We start from the raw sequence: 26485 nt of genomic DNA on the forward strand, positions 1-26485 counted from the left end.
AATAAAGGATTTTGAACCAAAGCCTCTTTGGTAAAGAGGAGGGAGGGAGGTAGGGAGGAAAGAATGGGGCTGTGGGGGTGGTGGATAGATACAGGATGACACAAGGTCCAGATTAACCCTAATCTCAGGTCTGGTGGTTTAGGTGAGGATGAGGGACTGAAGGAAGCTATCCGATGCCAGGTGGTCATGAGGGAAGTTAAAACTGGAAGAGAAGTGGGGGGGGTGGGGGCGGTGTTGCTAGGTAAGAGACAAGGAGGGAGAAGCAAATGGAATAAGGTTTTTGATATCATTGCTTGCAGCAGGCTTTATTTGGATAAAACTAAAACCCAAAAATCCTAAATGACTGACCACATACAGAAACAGAGAAGATGATGTGATTGGAGGCGGGGGGTTACACAGCAGGGGGGCTTTGACGGTGGCTGCAGGGTGATTGGGTTGTTGGCGCATGGTGACAGTGGCACATGCCCTGGTGCATGGGATTAGAGGGACAGTCAGTAATCTGCTGTTTAGGCTGTATGTAGGGCAAGAGTAGCTTAGCCCAGCCGCTCTTAGCATGACTGGAGTGAGAGGGAGAGGAAGTGGACTGGCATTATAAAGCAGCGCTCAGCTCACTCAAATCACCCCTTTGCTTTCTCTGTTTTTATCTATTTTCTATCCCTTTCCCTGTACCTCTTTATAACTGCCAGTCATCAGCTGAGTGACATTAAATTTATGGAAGTAAATAAGAAAGAACTAATGTGAAAAGGAACAAAAACGTGGAAAGAGAAATTACTATAAATTTGGCCTGTTATTATTTTTATCTGATTTTTGTCTGTTGAAATAAATCCTTACAAGGATGCATGTAGGACATCATATCCACCACAAAATCTGTTAGATTCATTTTTTTAAATGAATTGTTGTGAACTTTCTCTTTGGAAAAAGTAAATATACTCTTGCCCTCAAAGGTTATAGTTGTCCACTTTAGTAGTGATGCAGGTATTTTATGTAATTGTCTACCAACTTATGCTTACCCTTCTTCAATGGAAAATTCCTGCATTGCAAGTTGTTTTATGGTTTTATCACATTAACTTTACACCCCAGCGCAACATTTAGGGATGGCTCATACCTATGCTCTGACTCAGCATTTCTTTCCATCCGGTGGATCGTTGTAACTTTCAGTTTAAAATTTGAGCTCTCATACAGATGACTTCACATCCTCTTTTATTAAGAATTCATAGATCAGTGAGTGTCCTGTCATTTTACAGTGAAGCAGCACCAAACCACATTATTATTTGAAGATAGTAAGAAATACTTCTTTAAACTCAGAAACATTTTTCCCTAAAAAACATGATGAGGATGAGAATGCCCTTTTAAGTAGCAAAGAAATCACCAGACCCAAGACGTTTGAGGTGTCACTAATTAACTGACACCTCATCTGAATGTCAGTGTTTAAATTTTATGATAAATGCAGGGGTGTGGTTACTTCTTTTGTTCCACCTGTCTGTCTTTTGTGCTCCAAAATGACTATGTCACTTTTACTGATAGGCAAATTAAAAAAATTTGTTAGAATATCTTGAAAAGAAAATTGGAGGTCTGCACAATCAGTGTAATACTTAGTGAGAAGAGCACTCTTTGTTTAAACTCAACTACAAATGTTTTAGAATCAACTGAAAAAAATAAATGTAATTATTTGAACCACTGACATAACAAATGCAAACCTCTCAATAAAGCGATGTTCTACATGAGTCTAAAGTGGACTGCTAATTGGCAGATTATCTCTTGAGCGACACAGACAAATCAATACAGTACACAGACTTGGTGACTCTCAAGTGAGAAGAACACACACAAAAATGAGTACATGCATTGTGTAGTAGCTTTTAAACAAGCCTGAGACAGAAATGCACCTCCTTCTTCAGTGTGGAAAGTTCTCAAAACTGACCGAATGCACTTGACAGCATTTTACTGTCATGTCTTGGTGACAATTCACGATTAAAAAAGCAGTAATACTGTCCTACTGTTTGTTCTTGGTTTTTTCAGCTTCCCTTTAAAGTCTTAAACTACTTCTACCTACTATCTGTTGTCAATCAATAGATACTGACGGAGAAAATTCTTGACAATCAACTGATCTGTGACACAAATGGACATTTGAGGACGTCACTGCAGTCTCTGAGAAACTGATGTACATTTGTTACTGTCTTCTGGCATTAACAAAACAAACTAATTGAGACAGTCATCTGCAAGTTTATCAGGAATGCAACTGATGTTACTGCGACTCAATTTGTATGTCACAGCAGTTCTCTGAAGTAAAAGAGATTTAGAAAGTGAAGATGATTCAAGGCATGGTCACCTTTTATAGTAAGCCAACCTATAGTATGTGCAATGTGTATTTACTGTAAATTTGGGGGGGTCGGGGGGGGGCATGCAGTAGTCTCTCAGCATTTCAAGTGATTCAAACAAACCCCCATCTTCTCTCCATTTCCCAATGAGCCAACTGATTTATGTCAAGTGAAGTCAAGCATGGCCTGGCATATGAATCAAAATTTCTCAAGTTCACTTTTCCCACTCTGGTCTGTGAGCTGATATGGCTTACTCCTGAATATGAATCCCCGGAGAGCATCACGTTGCTTTTAACTGCCTATAGCTTCAGCAGAGCAATCAAACCCTTTGTTTTTTCACACCATCCCACAATCCCACCTGCTTTGGCAAGGCGATGGAGGGTCCTTTGAAAACAACGAGGCGGCATGATTTATTATTCTAATTAGCCGAAGTGAGATTTTAGCAAACCCACAATTACACTAAATCGCCAAAACAGTTTCTGGTTGGCTGGCTCCATTTCTGTTCAGATGTTAATCAGAGCCATCTATTTAGTTGAGGTGCAAACTGCTTGAGTCACACCATTGCTTGGTGATATCTTCACAAATACACAAACAAACAAGTGCTTGAGTCCTGTATTGAATTACAAGTAAGCATATTAAATAAAATTGCTCTGTTCTGTCTACACCAGCTATGTGACACAGCTTTCCAGCCATGTCCCAGTCAAACAGAGCTTTCCAGCCATGTCCCAGTCAAACAGAGTGTGCAACATGGAGTGATAACCAGTTAAAATCTGCTGCAGTGTTTAATTCCAGGTCATTTCATAATCTCTTTGATACTCACATCTGCACATCTCGTTGCTCTCACTCACTGACAAACAGCTGCAAGCTGGCATGCTCACTAAATCCTCTGCTACAACACATGAACTACATGCACACAAATATATGAAGCCGCCGACAACATGCACAGATGTATACAGAAGAGCCAGTAAGAGAGCATAGACACATTCTTTTAAATACAGAAGCCTATGTGCACAAAAGCAGCCAAGGACAAACAAATCCACTCCTGCAGAAACTCCTGCACTCACTATAGATGCTCCTCTAAATTAAAACAAGATCTTTTCACCCTTACAATATACAGCAGACAGCGGAAAACACTGCATGTATTGATTTGTGAAAGGAAAACAAACGTTTTGATGCACATACACTCACAAGGAGGAAATCAACACACAGTGTGTTCCCTCTGCATAGTAGTTTAAGTCCACCCCTGTGGTCACCCCTCTCCCGGCAACACCCCAGTCATCCTGCATCAACAGGCATGTGAACCAAACATTCGGTTCATCTTTTTCAATGGCTCCGTTTCCCTCACGTTCTCACACTCTTCGTGCTCCATTTTCATCTGTGTGCTTCCACTCTCCCAGCTTTCGGGTAATTACCTGGCATTTGCATTGCAAAGTCCCCTGTGCCGCCCTTGGCTCCTCCGCAGGTGATTGAGCTTCATTTCCCAGGCAGATAAGAGAGTGAGAAAGAGGAAGAGAGGGAGGAAAGGAGGATTGTGGCAGGGTGTGATGTTATTCTGGCTTTCACGATGTGGAAACAATGACCTGAATTCTTTTTCTGCTCCTCTTGTCTGGCACAGGCCATACTCAGGAATGTTTTCAGTTCATGTAAATAATCCTTGTCATTACTATCCCCACACTTGGCCTGAAAGTCAGAATTTGCATCTTGATTAGCACAGGCCTATGATGAGGTGACTTTTTCTGTTATTTAACTTTATTTGATAAGTTGATTTAACAAATTGGACAGAAAATGTACAGGCAGAGTAAAAAAAGAGTATGAAATTAATTAAAAGTGCATCATTTATTACAATAATCTCATACTTGCATTTTTACTGCTAAACACCCTTATTCTCCAACAAATTATTTATTTTATTAGTCTCAAAATACTTTATTTAGTCTAAGTCTTAAATCTATATATGTTCCACAATGTGTCATGGCAAGTTATTTACAATTTTTACAAAGCTACACAACCCAATGGTGTTTGATGCCAAAAGCTAACCAGGTGGTTTTATTGCCTTAACCAAACAATTAAAACGGTGTTAAAATAAAATGAAATAAAATAAACTTAATAAGATTTTGTTTGTATGTGTGTTTACATAATAAAAAACTGAAACAGCAAATGTTAACTATCATTTCATGACATTTATGAATATAATGTTGACTTCTGTGGAATTTCTGGTGATGTGGGCACCATTACTTTGGTTGTATATCATATTGTAAGGATTTTACTGGCACTGAAGCTGTATTTGAATAAAAGGATCCTCTGTATCAACCTTGCTTACCTTTGTAGGCACACATCCAAAGATTCACCTCTTAAATTCTCCCTCAGTGCTCCTATATTTGATTAAAAAAAAAAAAAAAATCCATTGAGCATTAAAACCCATAGTCTATGACTACGGTACAATTAATACATACAGAAGCTGGATGATTTTAGAAGTTTTATAATTGGTTTACTTTAACAAATGAGCCAAGAAATAGTTGCATTCAGCAAGGGATCAGATTTTGGCTAAAAATTGGCTTGTTAATTAGCTGGTTTTGTTCATAGAAGTCTCAGAAATGTTCATGAGATCCCCTATATTACTAACTTTTTCACTCATGCAAAGCAAATCCACTCAGCCCAGAAACTTACTTTGTGCAAGAAAATGAGTCTGGATCTGGATGTGCAATCCGCCCAGCTTGTAGTCCCTTGGCATATTAATTTTCTCCCAACTAGGTCCATTTTCTCTCTTATAAGAGGACTTCACAGTCCTAACATGTAACTGCTGTATATGTGATTTATATCAAGAGGGATATTAAATTCTTGAATCAAAATAAACAATCCAAATTATTTTTAAAAACCAATTGACCAGTCTTTTCTGTTCTGCTGTTGTGTTCCTTTGTATTTCTAGTCATACTGAAATCATATTCAGCTTTAGTGTTTGTTGCACAGTTGTCATGCAAATGAAGACTTGCTGGAAGAGTTTAAAGTGCTTTTTTTACATTTCTGCAAATCCAAACATTGTAGAGTTGGTCTGTATGATATCTGGTGCCTAAATACTTCACTCCACAAGAATGACACTTGCACCTGTGTGAGGGATTGGTTTTGTAGGAGTTATGCCATAAGGGTAAATTACTGGTATTTCCTTTTAATACAGCATACAAAATGTAGGACTAGCCGGTTTATAGGATATTAACAGTTGGCTCTCCAAGCTGTTACTCATTCACGTTAACCCCCACCATGCATCCCTTAATGTAAAACGAAAGCCACAGAGGCACTTAACCATCTATACATCCATATTCCAACCTGGTCCACCAGAAGCGCCTCCCACAGAATGGAAGCTGATAATTGTCGAGTGCTCATTTGCATGCTGAATGCAGTGGATATTTATTTAAATTTAATTTCGTTCCCGCACACGGTGCTCTGCAGGCATTTGTGCCAAAGTCATATTAACCCCTTGACTAGTTAATATGCAGTGCACGACGTTGCCCACGCTCCATGAATATTCATATTAATGGATTTCTTTTTTTTTTTTTTTTTGGTCAACGTCTCCACCCCTCCCATGTTGTGCCGTCCTCGCTGAACCACGTATAGCGACGCAATGGAGGCATCCCGGAAGGCTCAGTTGTTTCCCAAGGCACAAATACACATCGTATGGCTGCTTCTAGTTTATGTGTCGCTCGCTGTCGCTGATATAATGACAGATAAGACTCAGCTGCCGAGCAGAGAGAGAGCTCTAAGAGGAAGGGAGGAGAAAATTATCGTGGCAGGTAAATAACACTGTGTGGCTAGGTCGCACAACGCGTGGGCATCATGGGAAGGGTCCGGTCACATAAGTTTTTCTCTCAGAAAAGTTCCTAACCGAATATACCTCGGAAGTAGCTAAGCGACAGCCAACATAAAAGCTGTTCGAAATTAAAGGCTGAAGAAATTAACTTTATAGCATCATATAGTATCTCCTTTATGGCAAGAAACGCTGGAGAACCTTTTTGTGAAAGGATGTCCCATAATTCCTTGCGGTCACAAAATTCAAAGGATTCAAATAAATATGAGAAAAGAAGACTTGAGTGTCAGCAGCCACTGAAAACACATCTGTGGCTTTTGTTTTACTCTTTTAAAATAAAACAGACTTGACAGCGACATTTCTTATTTCTTACACTAATTTTATGTTAAAATAATAATATAAATGTAATAATATAAATGTGTGTGTGTACAGTCCCAGTTCATACTCATTAGGACACTGAGTCTCTGGAGAACTGAAATAAAGGACAATACCTGTCTAGGGGTGAATGTTTGGTTTTTCTTCTTCTTTTTTTAAACTTGAGTCCTTGACATCTTATTGACACAACACAGGGTGTCAGATGACTCCAGACGTGTCAGGTGCTGATTGACAATACATCATAGACTTTATTTCATACTGAGTCAAAAGACAGTCCAGCATTACTAACATTTGTAAAGAGCAGTGTACTTTATTATAAGGCTCTTTATAAAAAAGGGTCAGACAGGGCAACGGATAGTGTACAACACTTTCTTTCGAGGCTTTATAGAGATATGATAGAAACTGAAAATGTCAGGAAAATGTGTATTAAGTACACATGCACATAGTACAGCTTTGAAGAGCTTTACTATCAGCTGTTATCTGTTTGAGTTTTGTTCATGGTTTAATCAAGCATACTTAACTTTTGGGAGTATTTGTGCTAAGATTTGCTGTATTATCTTTTTTTTTTTTTTTTTTTTTTAATTGTTTGTGATTTAATTTTTGGACAGTAATGAAATCTTTGAGTCCTCCACAAAACCTGTAGTGGCAGCAAAAGCCTGCTAGGATATGTGGTGTATCTGTTAAATAGTTGTTGATTAAATATGGATGGTTCAAAATCTCAACTGTGTTAATTGCATTTATGGAAAGTACAGTGCTTTAGATAATTCTATTTTTTTCTTTTTCTAATTCTTACTATGTAACACTCAAATGTTTCCCTCTTCTGTCCTTTGGTTCATCAGTTGTGAGACAAGAAAGCCAGCCTGCCACAAATCAGAAAATGATGCAATATGAACCCAGGTGCTCCCTCTCATCACCTTCTTAGTTTGTAGGATGAACAAAGTGCATTATGGGAGCTGGGTGTAAGTGGATGGGAGGAAGCGGTGCCGCAGCGTCCATCTGGGCATTATGCGCATGAAGGCTCCGCCCCATCTTAAGTTCCTTCTCCGTCTGTTGAAGCAGCTCGGAGACCCGGCATGGCAGAAATCTGTTCCTCCCCTTTCACCGTGGGGGAGAAGAGGGGGTAGTTTAGATATAGAGAGGGTTTGTCGGTGTTGGCCTGTAACCATGAACAATTTATGGATTGCAGGGACAGTCCCCACAAATGTCCTGTGCTGTCCTGGCCTTGTGTGCATATGAGTGCACACACACACAATTTTGAAAGTTGCCTGTAGCTCTCCACCCCCTTTAAGGAAACTCTTTATTTCTTGTTCAGACATCCCGTTGTCCTGCGTTCCCTCCCTCACTCCAGTCTGTGTGATGTACTCTGTGACCTTGGCGAGAATGATCCAGTGGCAGATTGCTACATGGTAGGGGCACAGTAGCTATTATTTTGAGTCAGTGCTGGATAGATTGCCAATATTTCTTCTAAACAGGATGGGGGAGGTCAGCTGACCAAAATCAATCTCTGTTACAGGCTTTGTTGTAACTCTTTAAAACAGGTTCATGGCGAAGATATATTCCTGACATTATTTCTGCTTTTTGTCTGTTATCGCTCCATATGCCCTTGCTTTTAAGCTTTTCAAAGAGTTTGTAGAGGAATGAAGAAATGAGAAAGGTGTAAATATCGTATACAAACATGAGATAAATAACCAAGAAGGATTTGCACATGCATAGCGCTGTTGCTCACTAGTTACAACTGGTACCACAGCACAGGAACGTAACCTGAACTCTGATGTTTGCTTGTTGGCCCAATGACTGTGTGCTAGGATTCCTTTTTGTCCTGAACACTTTTCATTGATCTTGATGGAGAACACTATGAGATTTAGAAAAGAAGTAACAGAGAAATCAGATGGAGATGAGAAAAAAATGCAACAAGCAAAGATGAACACCAGGACGTTGAGTTGAAACTGATGTGTGTTGTCGTATATATTTTTAAGTCTGAATATGTCTGTCATTGCTTCATGTTGAAGTTCAGATTTCTGTGTTATGTTAATATTCTGATCTGTTCACACATGAACTCTGATGTGTTGTGTTTAATGTTGCTGCTGCAAGGAATTGTGGGAGAGCATTAACTTCCTTTGTAAAGGAGGAACAAGTGTATCTTAACCAAGATAAGAAGGAAGGCTCTGAAGCTCATTTACGCAGTATTTAGAGATTGTAAGGAGCTTTTGTTAGAGCTGCTAATTAGATACTTCTGGGTCATTTCACTGAAGTAAGAACTTTCTAAAGCAAGAAAGATGATTTAGCTGTAACCCCTAAAACGTGTACCATGCATTTTGTCCAGTGCCTCTTTGCACCTATGTTCCTTGTCACACAAACTGGAAAGCAAATGGGTTTGCTTCCATTTATTTGATTTATTTTATTAAGTATATAATTAAAAATTAGACTTGCTTGCTGGTCTGTTGGGTGTTTTTCAACAAACAAACTTGCTTGAAAGGTTTTTGAGGAGGCCTTAACATGGTGTGCCTCCATCTTATTGGAAGGAGATAATAGAGGTGATACTGTTGTAGTTAGTGTTCTCCATAGCAACTGCTTCCATTGCTAGGATACCTGGACTTAATGACTGGCTTGGAAGTCTGGGCAATTTTCCCACTCTGGACGGGGACAACTTTAAATGTTTGACTTTTAATTGTCTTGGCCATCTAAAGGCAACAGTGGCAGTTTTCTTTACTTACCTCTTACCTCTTTTAAAAATGGATCCCATCCCCCCATTCTTGCCCCTTATTTACCCCTCCCTTTTGCCCCACTCTTTTTTCCCCCTACCCATCCTCCCGTACAGCAGAGGGTAGTTGGCACCAGTATAAAGCATCAGCCTCCGACACCGACTCGTGCCTGACTCCCTGCCAACCTGTGTGAAGCTAGAAAGAGGAACAGCAAGAGGGAGGGAAGGGGAAGAGAGAGGGAAAGAGAGGATTTTTGGAAGGAAATAAACAGAGCAGCCTGGAAATCGACCTTCTATCGCCAATTTTGGCATCCAGGGATAGTACCTCTCCCGTGTCTCTGTGTGTGGAGGCTGCAGCTCTTGGACTTCAGTTTTACGGGTGAGAAACACAGGACCACAAGCAGAACTGGAGGGTAACAAAGACTAAAAACCCACCGAAATCAGTCAAACTGTGCGTTATTATCCGCTAATCAACAGATAGATTGTTGCGCCCCTTGACAGGTGGTAACCTTGGTTCAACCAAAATGGAAGGGGCTCCGGTCTGATGTTTTGGTTCTGGTCCAGCCTCCTACAACTGATATGATAAAAGCAACAAAAGATAACCGAAGTGTTTTCGCTTCAGTCCTGACGTGTTGTATAGTGTGAATTGCTTTTTCCAGATATCCTTGAAAACAAAAGCATACAAAAGAAATGACGCCCATATCTCATCCAAGTTGGAAAAAAGATCCTTTCATGAATCCTTCCCCAAATTCAGCCTGTTTCCGTCTTTTGTGAGCTCAGTCAGTCACCCTCCCTGCTTGTTTTCTGTCGTCCTCTATTCTTTCTTTTGCTGGCGTAGTGAGGCAGCGTAGTGAGGGTATTCAGCCAGTTCTTTCTCATTGCCTGTGTGTGTAAGATGGGGTAGGTCTGGCAAAACGGGGTGTGGGTGCTGGTCTGGTGAAGGGGGAGGTGAGGGTGCTGGACTAGGCATAGTGAAAAGAGCTAGCCTGGCACAGTCTGGACCTCTGCCAGGCTCTCCATGGGACACAAACCCACTACAGAGGTTGAGTCGCAAACGATTGTGTGGCAGATTGTGTTTACGTGTGCATGCACACAGCCGTGCACGTGTTTGCAAAAGGAAAGTGAGGGATGATGGGAAGGTGGTGTGAGAAAGAGTGTGAAGTGAAGATGGAGAGCGAGTGAGACGAGAGGGTGGGGGGTTGGCTCGGTTTGGCTTCTTTGGACAATGTTGTGTCGACAGGTTCTTGGCTAACTTGGTTTTTACCTCTTCTCTTGTGTTTGTTTACTTACTTGTGTGTTTGTTTTCTCAGTGTTCTGTCTTGGTTGAAGTGTTTAGTCTTTTTATATAGTGCCTAAAGGCATGGCGCTATGAGAGCCAAAAGAATCCTTCAGTGCTTCCCTGGTACCCTCATCTGTTGCTTCTCACTGGCTATTTACTCATTTCATTGTTTTGGCAGCCTGATCTCCCCTCCTCCCACTTCTTTTCCTCCTCCTCCTCCTTTATCTCACACTTGTGTCCCTCTCACTCTCTCATTTTCCCTCTCACAGTCATTTGGCAACTTCAGTACCTTTTATTACAGTGGCCAGAAACAGGATAGGAGGGCGAGAGTGAGCGGAGGATAGAGACAATATAAGTATACAAAAGAAGGATGAAGATTTCCTCTCTCCTCGTACCACTTTAAGTCAGAAAATGCATCAAGCACAGTCACTGACACGGATGTCGTTTGATTAGAGCTGACTGTGCTCGTAAACATGACCTGGCAGTGCCAAACAACCTGCTGCTAAAAGACAGAACTGTGGCACAACAGGAGGGCAGGAAGCGACTGCCTGAGGGCAGCCAGGCCTCTGTGACATTTCAGTCCTTTATTCCTCTGCAATCTGTTACTGCACATAAAAACCAAACAGTTTTGTAAGATATCAAATAAATGCCTTTACACACAAACGGGTATTATCAGCTCAAGTGTTGCAGTGTTTTTTTTTTTTTTTTTTTTGCTCCTTTTATTCTTCAAAGAACTTTATCTTTAGGGCCCCAGCATGGCCAAACAGTTTCTTTTCAGTGCATGTGTGCAGTCTGGCTTTATGGTAATCTCTTTAAGTCTAAAATAAACTGCAGGTATCTGCTGGCCTTTGGCCTTTTGTCACAGTTAAGGATCATCCCAGGCCTGTCTAGGAAATAAACTATTATGTTTGTATCAGATTAGTGATTGTTTGTATTCAGGTCATTGTCACACACATCTTTCTGCTGCCAGTGAGGAATCACACATTAAACTTCCAGAGAGCATCCATTATTGGTATATGCCTAAGCTTTTGGTGCAGCCTGTGGCCCGTTTATCTGTAGGCTAATATTAGTGGTTGCAGTACAAACCAGTCTTGCTTAGTGGAGATTTGTGCGCTAAGTCACCTCAGTCTTCTTAAACCCTAATCCTCCTGACACATCTGTGGGCTACACACACATACACACACATACACTTCCTTTTTAGTGCTCTAATTCCATGCAGTGCAGTTGGCAGTGGAGTGGCACCTCTCAGCACTCCAGTTTGTTTTACTTATTGGGTATTTTTAACATGATGAAGTATCGGACTGCATCACATCTACTTGTAAGTCCACCCCTGTGCATGAGGTTATACGGTTGCATGCCCCTGAGGTTTTGTAGCTCTGCGGACACCCTGTGGGGGCAGGCTGAACATTAAATACATTTACCATACATTGGAGTAAGACAGAGATCCAGATATAGCTGCTTCAGTATGTTTAATGGTGTGTATTCAGGTGGAGACAGCAGGGAGAGTCAGAATGGCAATCAAAGCTGTGTAATCTCTTAAATGTCTCCCTGCACGGAGGCCTCTGGCTCTGATCCGCCAGCCTGGGTCAACCTGTAACAAAGTGAGGATCTATGAGGCCGACTTGAAGCTACTAATGGGTCTCTTTACTTGCACACTGTCATTTGTATCATTGTGTCGTAGTGTTATGATCTGACAGCATATTTCCTCTCTGTTTCCCCTCACAGACAAGCATGCAGTCAGTGGGAATCCCACTGTGGAGCCTTTTCCAGAAGGCATGGAGACCATCATGTTTGGTAAGATGACACAGTCACTGCTTTAATAAAAAAAAAAAAGAAATCAGGAATAACCAAATACAAGATCCTCTGTTAACATGTTTGGAGTGTTTGTGACATGTTATGAAATGTTGGTTTCACACCAAATACAAAAGCCCTGACTGTGCATGCGTTTGTGTGCGAATATCCAGGAATGGGCTGTTTCTGGGGAGCTGAGAGACTTTTCTGGCGGCTTCCAGGAGTCTTCTCCACACAGGTGGGCTACGCTGGCGGTTTTACACCCAACCCCACTTACCATGAGGTCTGCTCAGGTACTGCTCTTTGCACTTTTTTATGTGTCTAAACCTCCCACACTTTGATTCATATGAACGACTTCCCTTTGAGCAAGGGAACTGGGTTGGCAGAGCAAATGCCAGTTTGATGAGTTAAGGTTAAGGAAACCAAAAATGCGAAGGATAAAGATAAAGATACAGAATTTTTTTTTTCCAAGTGCAGCTCTCTCATCCTCTTGCTTTTTCCCTTCATCTGCAGTCAACTACTCAGAATGCACTGCTCCAGATGGGCTGCACCCCCCCCCCCCCCCCCCCCCAACACACACACATACACACACACACACACACATGACCTACTTGTAAGGATTGGGCTCTGTACTGTGCTGTACTGCGGCGTTTTTACCAACAGAGGTTAATGTGTATGAAGCGTCATAAATGGGATTCTTTCCCAGAGAATGTGATTTGGCAAAGATGATGCTTTAAGCACAAGTACTGATTCTGTCTGTTTGCTGTCAAAAATGTTGAAGATGTTTGGCTACTTGTCTCTTTTCATTTTCCTCATCACAGCAATCAAATAGTTTTATGTAGAGAGTTTATGTATAATTCAAGTGAAGAAGTCTGGCTGTGCTCTGCTCTCTTGTGTTCTAGGAGTCATGAGCTGTTAGTTTGGGGTTTCTCCATTTTTTTTTGTGGGCACATCGTTTCAGGAGTCAAGGTGCATGGGCGCGCATGGAGAGGAGGGGAATGACGCTTTGGGTTCTTCTGGCAAATTTTGTGAGCAGCCGATCCCAAAGCATCATTTCTGTCAGTAGTGTCTCAGTTCCTGTTTTTTTCATCAGCTCCCCAGCAACAAGATGCTCGGCTGTGGAAGAAGACAGAGATGGAAACGGATGACAGAAAAACTGAGTCTGAGTGCTGCAGCAAGTGAGGGAATGGGTCAAATAAACTTTTGAGGGGAAATAAAATTTCAGAAAAAAATAGAACAAAGGTGTGAGAAAGAATGGTTACCTGTCCATCGGCTGAGGGAGTGCAGGCGTCGCTCCAGTGGCCATGACGGAGCAGAACACTGCGACGGCATGAGACCGAGGAGCTGTCAACACAGCCGAGGCAGGACGGACAGATAGACAGACAGAAGGAGGAGTATGATGGAACTGTCAGAAGAGACAGGGGAAGGATAGAAGGACAGGCAGATAGGTGGATGGTTTGACATACCGAAACAGGAGAGGTTGAGATGCAGTCAAATTTGTCTTGAGGACAGATGTGTACAGACAGCTGAGAGAGAAGAGAAGTTGATGTTATAATCAATCAGCATATTTTAGCTCATCTAATTAACAGCACAAACACAGTCTGGACTTGAAACAGTGATGTGTTCAGCTCCAGCTTTCAACTGTTTTAACCTTAGACCAGATTTCAAAGCACTTTGCTCCAAGTTTCTCATAGTGATAAGTGGACAGCTGACTTTTTGGTTTAAACAGTAGATGGAGAGTCAGTCTTACACATTACTGAATATGTTAACTTCACTTACTTTCATGCACTGTGAAAAAGAGCACTTCATGCTGTGAGCTCTATTTGCAGCAAAAAGGGTTTTGTTAGATGTATGTTACTGAAGCAAAAATGATATTTGTGCCTTTTAATGTTTTAACTTTGCACCCCAGTAACATCAGAACTAAGAAATATCAGAAACCAGTTAAAATTCATGTAAATGGTCTTGACTCTTCTGCAATGGCAGAGCTCCAGAGCCAATGCATGAATATCAAAACCTCTTAACACAAGAGTAAAAGCTCTAGAGACAACAGTTGTGACTGTTGCTGGTTAGGAGAGTGTTACTAAAGGTGATTTTAAGCATTTTAATTGGTGTCCAGTGCTGCATCACTCATTCCTGTTTTGATCAGTAGGGGAAAATCAGACCATAAAAGGGCAACAGGATAGTATGTTGATTTGTGAAGCTGTGAGCACCCAGAAGGCTGTTCACCATACTGAATGGTCCTTCAGCAAAAACATTGAATTTCTAGCAGCTTTAGTGGTGCTGATCTTTGTTACTTCTCAGCCTTTCACCCCCGTTATATGGTACAAGCTCTGTAAATCAGGGCACAAAGTCACTTTTTTTTCCAGGAGGTCTTGACAGTGACTTTTGCTCCAACTGAATTTTCTGCTTTCTGCTAGCCTTGTTGATTTCTCTGCACCTGGACCCCGAGCCTACATCTCACCCTGGTCTTTGAGGATCTCAATGTAAACACAGTCCTTTGAGTTTTGTCTCTGCTACAGAAAAATGTATGATTGTATATCACCATTTTAGTATAAAACAGATGTGAACTGTTCTAGTCAGAGGCCAAAACAACTGAAAAGTTATCTCTTCTTGATTTGGACAACAACTGTTTAAATAGCTGAAGTCCTACACATGTATTTAGCATGAGATATTCCTTTTATGCATCAAGTCACTTTTAAATTTCAATTATTGGTTGAAATAAAAAAAATCTAAATGTAGATAAATCTAAATGTATGCAAATGAGCAAAGAGGCAATTAAGTTTGTCATTTTTTTCCAGGATTATGACTTGAATATGTGGACTGTAATGACTTAATCTCAATGACAAAACAAGCCCAAATAATCATCACTCCACCACCATGCTTGATAGTTTGTTATAAGGTGTTTGTGCTGATAAACTGTTTGGTTTCTCCAAACATGCTGCTGTGCATTATCATCATTCATCTTTACTTTGGTATAATCTGGCCAAAGGGCATTGTTCCATGTGTCTTCTGGTTTGTTCAGATGTAACTTTGCTGTCCTATGTTCTCTTTAGATAAAGGACTTTCTCCTTACAGACCTTCCAAACAAACCATCTTTTTTTTTTTACTTTCATGCACAGTCTGAACTTGAGGTGAACTTGCTGGGATGTCTACTCCTAAATTAACAACTTGAATGTTGTCTACTGCTAAAAAATCCTTCTCACTGCAGAAATATTGAATCATATTTTTTCTTAAAACCCTTCCTAGATTGAGGAGCAGAATTATTACTCCTCTAAAATCATTACTGATTTTTTTCATTTCTTGACATTTTGATAACACACCCAAATGCTCCAGAAACAACAAACTTCTTCCATCTGCTTTTATAAAGGTGCTCTTACTTCTTGAGGATCCATTTATCAGTTGTATTTAATCAGCAACACATAGCTGCTTTTTTTTCAGAAAACACTTTTTTTTTTTTTACTGTTTAATAAATGACAACACAACATTATATTCCATTTATTTTAGTTTAATCTCAGGTTGCATTTACCAAATTTTTAGACTGGCAAGAAACAGATGCATTTTTTATTATTATGTCCTGACACATGAACCTTCAGACCTGAAAGAGGGAATACTTTATTTTTCACATGACGGCATGTTTCTGAGCAGCTTGAGAATGCCTGCAGGCGGTTCGATGAAGGTTTGGGGTCCTGGCAGTTGGAGACAGAAATGAATGTCTGTGAGCTTTTGGATAACTTACCCATAAGCTTCAGCCTCTTCTGTGCCTTTTTTTCTCTCTCTCTCTGTCTGCACCTCTCTCTGTCACTTTCTCCCTGATAATGCCATGAGCAATAACGTAGCTCACAGTGGACTGAACCACAATCCCTTCTACCTGTGGCACATGAACTCATTGACACGTACATGCAGCATGCAGACATGCTTTTCCTTTTTCCTCCTTTGCAGTTTTCAACAGGCAGTTGCTATAATTTCTGTATTAAACAGTTATGTTGAGTGTTCATTAACAAAGTGAAATGAGGAAAATGTTAGATCAAAGCCACTTCATTTTTATTTATGCATATTTGTCCTTTACTTTCAGGTCTGACAGGCCACACCGAAGTGGTGAGGATTGTCTTCTCTCCTCAAGAGATCCGCCTTGAAGAGCTGCTCAAACGCTTTTGGGAGAACCACGATCCCACACAAGGTAGCAGCGCACTTGCACACAAACCCCAAAGTCGCCCTCAAATAAGACCCATCCCAAGGGGCACAAAGTTTATTAGAGCAGAAGGATGATGCCCAGGGATGTGCCTGTGTGCGTATTGTGGTGGGGGAGGTCTCATGGGTTTAAGTCAACGCCAGACAGTGTTAATGTGTCTGAGATCCAGTCATCCATGGAGGGACACACCAGCGTAGTGTATGTTTAAGCCCCAATTGTGAGAAAGTCTCTGAGCATGTGCACAGCATGTACTTTATTTAAAATAAACCATCGTTTTGCCATTCAGTTAACATAATATTAAACTTGATTTTTCTAGGTTGAATGATGTCTGTGGATTTTTCATTTTATCATACTTCAGTCCCTTGAAATTGTCTGTCAGAGGAAGCCACGACATTTTCACAAACTTGGTTGCAGTGGCGTACCTCTTCACCTAATTAATTCAAATGTTTGGCTTTTGATGCATATTTCTACACCACTCTATAAAGCATGCCGCATATTTGCCACCCACATACACACACAGAGAATCCACAAAAGCCCATCCCCCAAAACCCATCTCTCCATCTCTTCAAGTCTGTTGCTCTCTTGTTTTCCGTGCTCACTGGAGGAGGTGATGTAAGAACATTAATGCATCAGGAGGACACATGGAGGGTACGTGTGCATGTATGTGTGAGAGGGAAAGGACAGGCAAAGTGGTACTTTGCTCACTCAGATTGAATGCAGGGAGGGGCATGACAAGTTGGAAAGAGTTGGATCAAAGATTCATAGGACCAACCTTCAGCCTTAAAACAAACACGCAAGCCACATTCGGCGATGCTGGCCGTGCCAGTCCTGTCATCCCTTTTGCATCTATTATGATAGCATCTGTGTGACCTAAATACACCAAAATATCAGCCATGTTTTCCACTTTTCACCGCTGCTAGTATAAATGCATGCATGAGCAGACTGGCGAACTGTTCAGTTGGAGGTTTGCTAAAGAAAGGAGGCAGGGGAAGATGAGACTTTTTAAGTTAATCTGAGAATCACATCCTCCTGGTCAGGAGAGATTCATGCACTGCTCGCTGTTGTCGAGGGTAAAGGCGCAAGCAAAGTTGAGCCGACATGCCACAGGACAGAGGCAGTGAGGCCAAAAGAGTAGTCATACATTTCCCCTGGCTCACCGCCTTGTCTCATCCCATCTTTTATTAATAGCATGCAGCCCTGCTTTTTTTGTCACATTTAAAACTAGGAGACATATTCTGAAATAATCACAAACTCAAATATACATACATATATATATATATATATATATATATATAAAATTTGTCCAGGAGTGTACCTCCTTTTGCATGACTTCAATGTAATTCCTCGCCGTTTCTCTCCTCTCAGATTTGGGGTTCACACATAGCAGAAATTCTTCTGATTTGACAAATGTAGCGTGGAGTGGTGGAAAGGGGCCCGTTGGCTGTGCCTTCACGCATGCTTAAGCTCCAATTTATTCTGTCCACCTTAGAGCCGGGCTTAAAAGAGAATGGAGAAATTAAGTAAGTTCACTCTTTTCCCCTTTAACTTCACAGATTAACTGAAGATGAGCACGGAGTCAAGCCCAGGAGCACTATGATTTTTTGTTTCTTGACATGCATCAACACAGACTCCAGATTCATTTAATACTTTGTGTCGCAGGTCTATTTAGGGTTTCATGTAATACTTCCTTGTAATGCTTATATATGTGAGTGTGCACATCTATAAGTCTGTGCATGCCCATGTACGTGAATGTGCGCGTATGTGTTTTGATATCTGTGCCTCCCTGCTTTGCCTCAGTTCAAAAGGGTTTAGTCCCGACAACGTGATGTCGGGCTGCGTCAGCTCAGCCAATCCCGGCCTGGATAGCAACATTAGCAGCCAATCAGAAACTCCCAGCAGCCTTTGCTGTGTGCCCTCTTTCCATATTCAGCAACACTAGTCTCAATCTGTTGGCTTCCCTGGGATGTTGCATAAACCCCCCCACCCCCACCCCCACCCCCCCCAATTCAACACGCTTCCATATCATAAGTTAAGTCAACTCTGCAGTAGCATACCTTCACTCAAGAGCATGCAAAAGGCTCAAACACAAACAAAGTGGCTTCTATGTGTCAGAGGGTCACAGCAGCTGTGTTGCATCATCATGTTTGGAAAAATTATTTGATCTCAAACGTTCAATTTGGAAATACAATCACATCTTGTACTGTTTGTTCTTTCACACTCTGGTCACTTAAACTCACTTTTTCAGTACGCAGTGATTTTGACTTAATACAATTTACAAGTGCACATAATGTTTTTACATCTTTATTTAATTTGCAGTATGAATGATTATATCACATCTACACTATGCAAGCAGAGGGTGCACACAGCTGCTCAAAGGAAATATCATATTTTTGCAGAGGCCTGTAGGCCTAGTTGTTCCCGTCACCCCCTGTTAGGGATGGAACATCTTATGTGGCCACCTTTTTACTGTGCCAACTTGTCACTTTTTTGCTTTTTTACCCCGGTAGTCACCATATCTCTCGAGTAAAATGTCTTTCATATTCAAACATTAAAGTCACCTTTTCTTTTTTACTGTTCTTTATTTCTTTCTATCTTTTTTAGTTCTTTGCTCTCTCAGATTGCACATTCTTTCCCAGTCTCCCCCACCTCAACTATTTCACCTGCCCCCCCCCCCAATCCTCCACCACCCTTGTCCTCTTTGCAGAGAACAGAGTGGAGGGGCAAGTGAGTGAGCAAACGGCCTGGAGCCCGTCAGTACATCCGCAGAGCAGCACACTGAGTCGGCCGCTCCCTCAGGCCATCCGCTCATCATCACACAAACACACTCACATCCACTCTTTTATCTCTTAGTCACTCTCTCCTCCCTCCCCCTCTCCCATCTTCAACGCTCTCCTGTCTCTTCCTCTAACTCCCCACCCCCCCACCCCCTTGAGCCGAGCTGCCTTTCATCCTAACAACCAAGGCTTTTCCCCCCTTCTTATTGTTTCCTCCTCATCTCTTTCCCTCTCCTTTGCTTCCCTTTCCCTCACTCTCTTCATGCTCGTTTTTTTTTTTTTCTTTCTTTTTTGAGGCCATGCAGTATTTATGGTGTGGGCTGCTGATGCTGCGTCAGTGAACAGGCATCACAGGCGTATGCCGATAGACACAAAAACACAAATGCACAGCTAAAATGGCCGACACAGCTGTCCTCATTTGATAACGTCTGCACGTACGTGCGCACTAACCCTTGTTGGTAAGTGTTGGTGGAGTCACACAGTAAAAAGAAACATAAAATGTGATGTGTTGTTGCTGCTTAGACTTCTGTGTGAATAAATATTTTTGCAGCTTAGGATATAGGACACTAACATTTCTTATCACAATACCTCACATTTAGCATTTTTAGGGTCAGATCACAAAATCGACATCAATCAAGCTGTCTTCCATCTAGTGGCAGTTACATTGTGATGGCTGAAATGAGCATGAATATTCCTTTATATAATATCTTAACCCCAGCTGGCTGCGACACACGCCAATTCCCTGTTGGGGTACCCCCATATTCCCCTGTGTCACTTCATCCCTCACTGTTAGGGGTGCCCCTGCCATCTAAAGCATCCCCCTTACCCTCCTCCCACCAGGAGGAGACCTTGACCTCTGACCTGTGGCCTCAACCACCCCCACACTTCTAATACGACCTTGTTTCTCGCATGTGGTTGGCTGATGATGGCGTGCTCATTACCAGGTGTCAGTTATTACACCCTCACACATGGTGGCGTCCTTAATTTATGGAGATTGCGGCACGTGTGAGCACAATGTGGGGGGTTTAGCTCCGCCTGTCCATTTGGTTGTGCTGAAGTGCCACATTTTCTAACTTTTATTTAAGAAGGCTTATGTTTGTAAAACTGTTGACTTGTAACTTAAAGAGTAGCGTGTAATATTTTATTTTATTTTTTTTTTAAATTTGCTTTAAAATAAAAATTATGATGTATATGAACTGGACTGAAATAGTGTTTTAAAGTAAAAAAAACAAGGAAGCAAAGACAGGAAGAGGAGACCAAAAACAAAGACTTTCAAAATCAAAAGCATTTCATGCTTGCTTGAGCTTTAACAGCAGACATTCTCAGGCTATGTCCACAAAAAAATGGGTTTAGGTGTATCTACTTAAAATTTTTGTTGTTTAGACATTTTGTCCTCATGGAACCAGCGTTCTGGGCAACCGAAAATGCTAATTTTCTATGCTGGGGCTATATCCACACAGCGATGGTAGCTGATTTAGTTTTTTAAAAGTTTTCCTTTAAGATGGAACTGTTTTAATCAATGTGGTTGTCCTCACAAAACCACTGAAAACATTGCTGTATGTATGCCCATCTGCAAAAGGTCCTGTATTGCATGACCCAGGCCATGTCCACATAGACACAAATTTAGCTGTATCTGCCTAAGTTTTCTATCATTTTAACATTTCGTCCACATGGAACCAGCTTTTTTGGGAGCCCAAAAGTGCTAATTTCTTTTAAACTGGGTTCCAAAGCAGATACATTTTAAAATGCTATTATTTTGTTTGCGTGTTTACAATCTAAATGCATCTTTCCTGAACAGATGACACCATAGCCCCACCTCTCCCTTAACCCACATGCACAAACCCCGCCAACAGCTTCAACAAAGGAGGATTACAGTCTTGCATTCGTGTTGTAGAAGCTACTGAGCATCATATGGCTTTTAGAGAAAAATCCACACAAATGTCTCCTTTTAAGCTTGATTTTCTGCCATCTTAGTCTGCATATGCTTGTTTACATCACAAGAGTTTAGGCACATGCTCCATGTCTTAATTTCTGTTTTTTTGCCTGGTATATATACTACAGCGTTTTCAGTCGCTTTGTGTGAACAAACACATTTCTTTAAACAATTTCATCGCCATGGAAAACTTTTTTAAAGCATAACCTGTTTTGTCTCTGTGTGAATGTAGTTTTAGCCTCAGTGTTTTGCAAAATAATAACTCATATACATAAAATAAAGCCATGTTGTCTTGTCAAATGAGTGTTAAAGTGTATATTTGCTAGTTAAAAAAGCAGTATGTCAAATCTCTTCATATATTTATTATGAACAAGCTGACTCTAGGAAGTAGAGTTGTACACTTCGAGTATGTTATAACATTACAGTTGCTTTTAACTTAGGAGCAGTGAACAGCTGAATAACATATTTTTAACTTAATCTTTAAGTTGTTCTGTAATATGTAAAACATATTCCAGGATCCCAGATGTGTTTGTTGTGAGATCGATCAATGGTTTTGAAAAAAATGTGTTTGCATCATTTACTGAAACTGCTGAGCTGAATACTGTCCAATGTAGACTGATATAATTTAAAGAACCCAACTCATGATCTCATCCGAACTGATTTGTGTACAACTGTAGGGCAAGCTCTACTCGTTAGATTTAGAAGCAGCTAAAAATAAACAGCTAAGGGCCAGAGTCCCAGTGCTCTGAGAGTGTGCCCAGATCCATGAAATGATCACGTTAGAGATCACTGTTCTAGTATAGTGTAAATAAAAGAGAAACTAAAGCTGATCTTGCACATTAACTCTGCAGAATCAGGTCTGAACACTATCCACTGTTGTCTGCTCACACATGCAGTCTCACTAATAGATAATCGGCGTGATTGTGGTAGACTACATGATGTGTCATGTGCACACAGCCTCGCAGTGCAATTCTGATTTAAGATTACCTCCTTATGTGTTGTGTCACCATCTGACAGCCAGCAGAGCATCACTTCGTTTCCCTGTGTATATGCATACAAGTGTACACAGTACATGTGTATGGGTGTGCAGGCGAGCGCATGCGTGTCCACTGGGGATGCTCTCACCATCCCAACTCCGTACTCTGCCTCTGTCTCCAGCGCATCAGGAGCAGCTTACATAAGAACAGGGCAAAAATAGCAGCTGAGAGAGGAGAGGAGGAGAGAGATCTGCTGGCACGCACACAGCCGTAATGGGACCGCAGGGCACGGCACAAGCCTGCGTACTATCGCACACACAGCGAACACTGTACTTATCAGGCATTATACTTCATATTTTGTTTTCTTTCTTAATGAAAAAAAGTCAAATTGACAACTCCATCAACAGCAAATATGTGTGTTTCATCTGTTGATTTTGGCAAGTACACAGGGCAGAGTTAAAGCTTTCTCTAGACTTAGATTCAAGTGCAAAAAAATGGAGTCCGGAAGTGGGGGAGGGGTGGGGGGTATAAGAAGAAGAAAAAAGAAAGTACATTAGATAGTTCATTAGTGCCTACTCTGCTTCACTCTAATTGGTATGCACTGCCAAGTGCAATAACTCTGAATTGACTTCAGATGTTTTTCGTTCATGCTCAGAAGCATACGAAAAGTCACCAATTATGTAGAAACAGTTCTTAATTATAGACACTGACAATAGCTCGACTGTTGAAAGTTTGTTATTCTTTCTTCGCTGTAATAAAATCATTATTTTTCTTCTCTCTTTTTACCTCATTTGTAATCTTTTCTTGTTTTAAATCAATTCCAGTGTTAACTGTGCTCCTTAAATGCAGAAGAAGCCAGACAAGGGAAGAAGTACATAAAGCAATGAAGAGCTGAGGCTAATCTCAACTTTTGTAGTTGTTAATGAATAAAGAGTTGTGTAAAAATGGGTTGCGAAAAGCTAAGCTGCAGTCAGGCCAGTTGTTTTGTATACAGGAAAGGAAGGAACGAACATTTAAGTTAGAGATGTATAAAGTTCTTGATTCTAAGATGCATATAGATGCAACGATTAATAGTTTTCAGCCTACACAAAATAACAGTGAAAGTAGAATATGGTGCTATCTACATTGCCATTTCTGAGAGATAGAAGAGAACCACCAAATCAGTAGCAAGTCTCAGAGCTATGGATTAATAGCCTTATTTAGTTGTCAAAAAACCTGGGTTTCACCATGCGAATGAGCTTGGAGCCACTGTATTATCTCCAATCACAAACTTAGCTCTATATAAGCTTCAGTGTGGCTGTAGAGTTTAACATAAAGGGCGAGTAAAGGTTGAGTAAAGTTTGTGTACTTTAGTGTAAAGTTGCCCAAAGAAGTGCAGTAAAGATTCATCTCTACCCTTTCTGTTTTTTTAAACTACTAGTCTAACACAGGTTCAACACCCAGTGTTATGAACAGTGATAGCAGAGTACTATACCATATAAAGTTGGGCTAGTAGTATTCACACATTTTCACTGGACTGCTGATGCTTAACTTGCTTGTGTGTAAAGATCAGAGTAAATTAGTGCCTAAACCTAACCAAGCCATCTAGTGGAGACAGACAATGAAAGGCAGACAAGGGAATGCCACATCTTTTCCTTCTTAGTTATAATAATAAGAACTTGCAGCCCCACATTTAAATGACTGAATGGGATGCAATTCGGAAAGGATTTGGAAATTAGTATGTATCATATTTGATAAATAAGTAGATGTACTCTCTATTTCCAAATATACGTTGGACTGCTTATCAATTAGTCATTACATGTGAGTTATGGACTTCAAGGTAGTTGACTCATCACAAATAGAATGAAAAGTGCTGTGGTGGGTCGCTCAGACTCTGGTACTGAGAAGATGCAGCTTTTTATGTTCAAAAGAGATGTCACATTTTTAAAAGCTTGAAATGAAAGGGAAATTGGACTATTTGATAATATGTATTAATGAAAATGCAGCTATGTGCAGTTACATAGAAACTTAAAGATGCAATGCATTGCTATGCATCAAAACATTAACGAATAAGTTACAATTAAACTGGATAAGCCCAGTAAAAGTTAACATTCTTGACACTCAAAGCAGAGGAAGTATCCTCTGCTTCCTCTATGCCACTTCATCATAAGCTGAAGCACCATTTCGATTCTCTTTTTAATCTTAGTTTTCTTTCTCTTTTCTTTGGAACTGATTATCTGACAGTGCAAGCTGAGCAGTTTCCCACAGCCCAACAACTCTATGAACATGAGGTATATACACTTGTAGCAATGAGGATAACAAATCTGGAAGGAAATAAGTGAGCAGGCCATGAGGCAGAAGCCAGAGAAGAAATGTGAATTAATGCAAATTCCAGGAGCAAGGCGGGAAAAATGACAAGCTTTTATCCCCAACAGCCAGCAGGGACAAGCTGAGTAGAACCATTTTTTCTTTGCAAGAGGAACACTGGAAGAGACTTTACAGCGTTACAAGAGCTCTCAGTGGGTTTGAACACAACAAAAAGTGTGTGTGTGCACATTTGTGTCTGCAGGTTTGTGCATGAACGTCTCTTGGAGAGAGTAGCTACTCCCTCTGAGACTTGAGAAACCCCACCAGTGCCCTCCCACTTTCCCTGACTTTGGCTTCCATTTGTGTTAAAAGGGCTATGTTAAAATTGTCCAATTTTGGGAGGGGGCAATTAATTAATATTTTTAGCTTTGCGGCATAGGTCAGTGACCCCTGAAGGCAGTCTGTGTATGTGTCTGTTTGCATATATGTGACCCCTTGCCCCTCCTCTTCTGTCCACCCCCATTACCCTCTGCTTTCAGAGGCAGGGCTCTCATGCATAATGCAGAGAGAACAGGGAGGCTCTCATTAATAATTACTGCTGCCTTTGATGGATGGAGAAAATAACAAAGGGGGCTGTTAAAAATGGAGAGAGCGAGAAAAAAGACGGCAGAGGCAGGGAGGCAAGAACTTTTTTTTTTTTTTTTGGGTGGTATTTGTTGCTGTTATAGTTTTGAGTGCTGAGTGCATACAAGGGTGGTTTTGAAGTTGATTTCAGATGGCGTTCATATTTTGATGAGGACGTAACTCCTCCTCCAATGATGGCTAGATCTCAGAAAATCGGTCTTCCAATTATCACTCAAGAGGATTTACGAGAGTTTTTGCCTTTCTTTGATATCCCATTGCATTTACCAAGATGATGAAAGTTTTCTCAAAAGTTGAATGTTTATTCTCTTCAGCTGTAAAATGTTTTGGCTTAAATGCAAATGGCAGCAATTAAACTAAAAGATATATGAGGTGCTTTCTCTCATCATGCCTATCTTTTCCATATGTGTGCCTGAACATGGGTGTGCAAGTGTAGCTGCCTGTGAGTGTGTGTGGTTTGGATGGTCACAACCACAGGTCAGCATTGAGGGTCAGCTGAAGAGAGAAGCTACAAGAAGCCTGCCAGCCAGCCAATCCGAGTAAAGGCTTTGGTGGGCAGCCAATAGCAGAGTGACTTGGTGGCCTTTGATGAAGGGGCAACCATTAGCCTCGTCAGTGAACAACAGTGCTGGGGGCAAGATGGCCGCCATCCAGCACTGCAGAGATGGAGAGAAAGATGATGAGAGCAGGGATGTGATGCAGAAACACGGGGAGGCTAATGACTTGAACAGAAGAATAGAAGTGAAAAAATGGATGAGGAGAAGTTATTCACTATTGCCAATTATGTTATATTTATGTTCCAGTTTTGTGGCCTTGTTAGGTGGAGGAGTGTGGAAGGTTAAAGATTCAGAAAACCACAGAGCATGTGCAGACTTTTTGTAATTAAACCTTCTGCAAAATTCACTTCTTGGTAGATTTAGTTATTTTTGGGAGAAGCCAGGACAGTTGTTTACTCCTGCTTCCACTGCTGTCAAGACTTTTCTGCAATGTCCTCCTTCAGAAGCAAGAAAAAAATGTAAAAACACTGGATCTTAGTGAAAGAAAGTTCAGCCATGAACCTTTTTCAGTTCCACACTGGAGTCCTGAAGTTTTCTAGACATGTTATGAAAGGACTGCGTGCGAGAATGTCCGTAGCGCTCGGCTGGGTTTTTTAAAGTAATGCAGTAAACCTCTTGCTGTGAAGTGGATATGTGAATTCAAAGCTGCAGAGAAAGTTCCAGTTCGATTCTCCATCTCTGCGATGCATTCAGAGAACTGTGGAAAAACTGTTTCAGACTTTGTCTATGTTTTCTAGAATTTTTCCCTTGCATCTTTTTTTAATTCCACCTGCATGATGGATGTGTTGAGGTCCACAACATTTTCCCAAAAACACAATTTTTATTATGTTTAAATCACACAAGTATTTAATATTGTGGAGGAAAATATTC

General features: G+C 41.0%; 1 protein-coding gene across 3 annotated transcripts in view; it reads left to right on the forward strand.

Moving 5' to 3' along the window:
* The first annotated feature begins 5904 nt into the window (after window positions 1-5904).
* Window positions 5905-26485, forward strand: part of si:ch1073-358c10.1 (peptide methionine sulfoxide reductase MsrA) — a 43885-nt gene continuing 23304 nt past the window's right edge. For all 3 annotated transcript variants that reach the window (XM_041972503.1, XM_041972504.1, XM_041972502.1), the window contains exons 1-4: window positions 5905-6097; window positions 12192-12260; window positions 12431-12550; window positions 16330-16434. In XM_041972503.1, the coding sequence (XP_041828437.1) occupies window positions 5929-6097; window positions 12192-12260; window positions 12431-12550; window positions 16330-16434 (463 nt within the window). In that variant the 5' untranslated portion in view covers window positions 5905-5928. The remainder of the gene's footprint in view (window positions 6098-12191; window positions 12261-12430; window positions 12551-16329; window positions 16435-26485) is intronic.

This window comes from Melanotaenia boesemani, chromosome 20 (assembly GCF_017639745.1).
Source record: "Melanotaenia boesemani isolate fMelBoe1 chromosome 20, fMelBoe1.pri, whole genome shotgun sequence".
NCBI classification, from domain to species: domain Eukaryota; kingdom Metazoa; phylum Chordata; class Actinopteri; order Atheriniformes; family Melanotaeniidae; genus Melanotaenia; species Melanotaenia boesemani.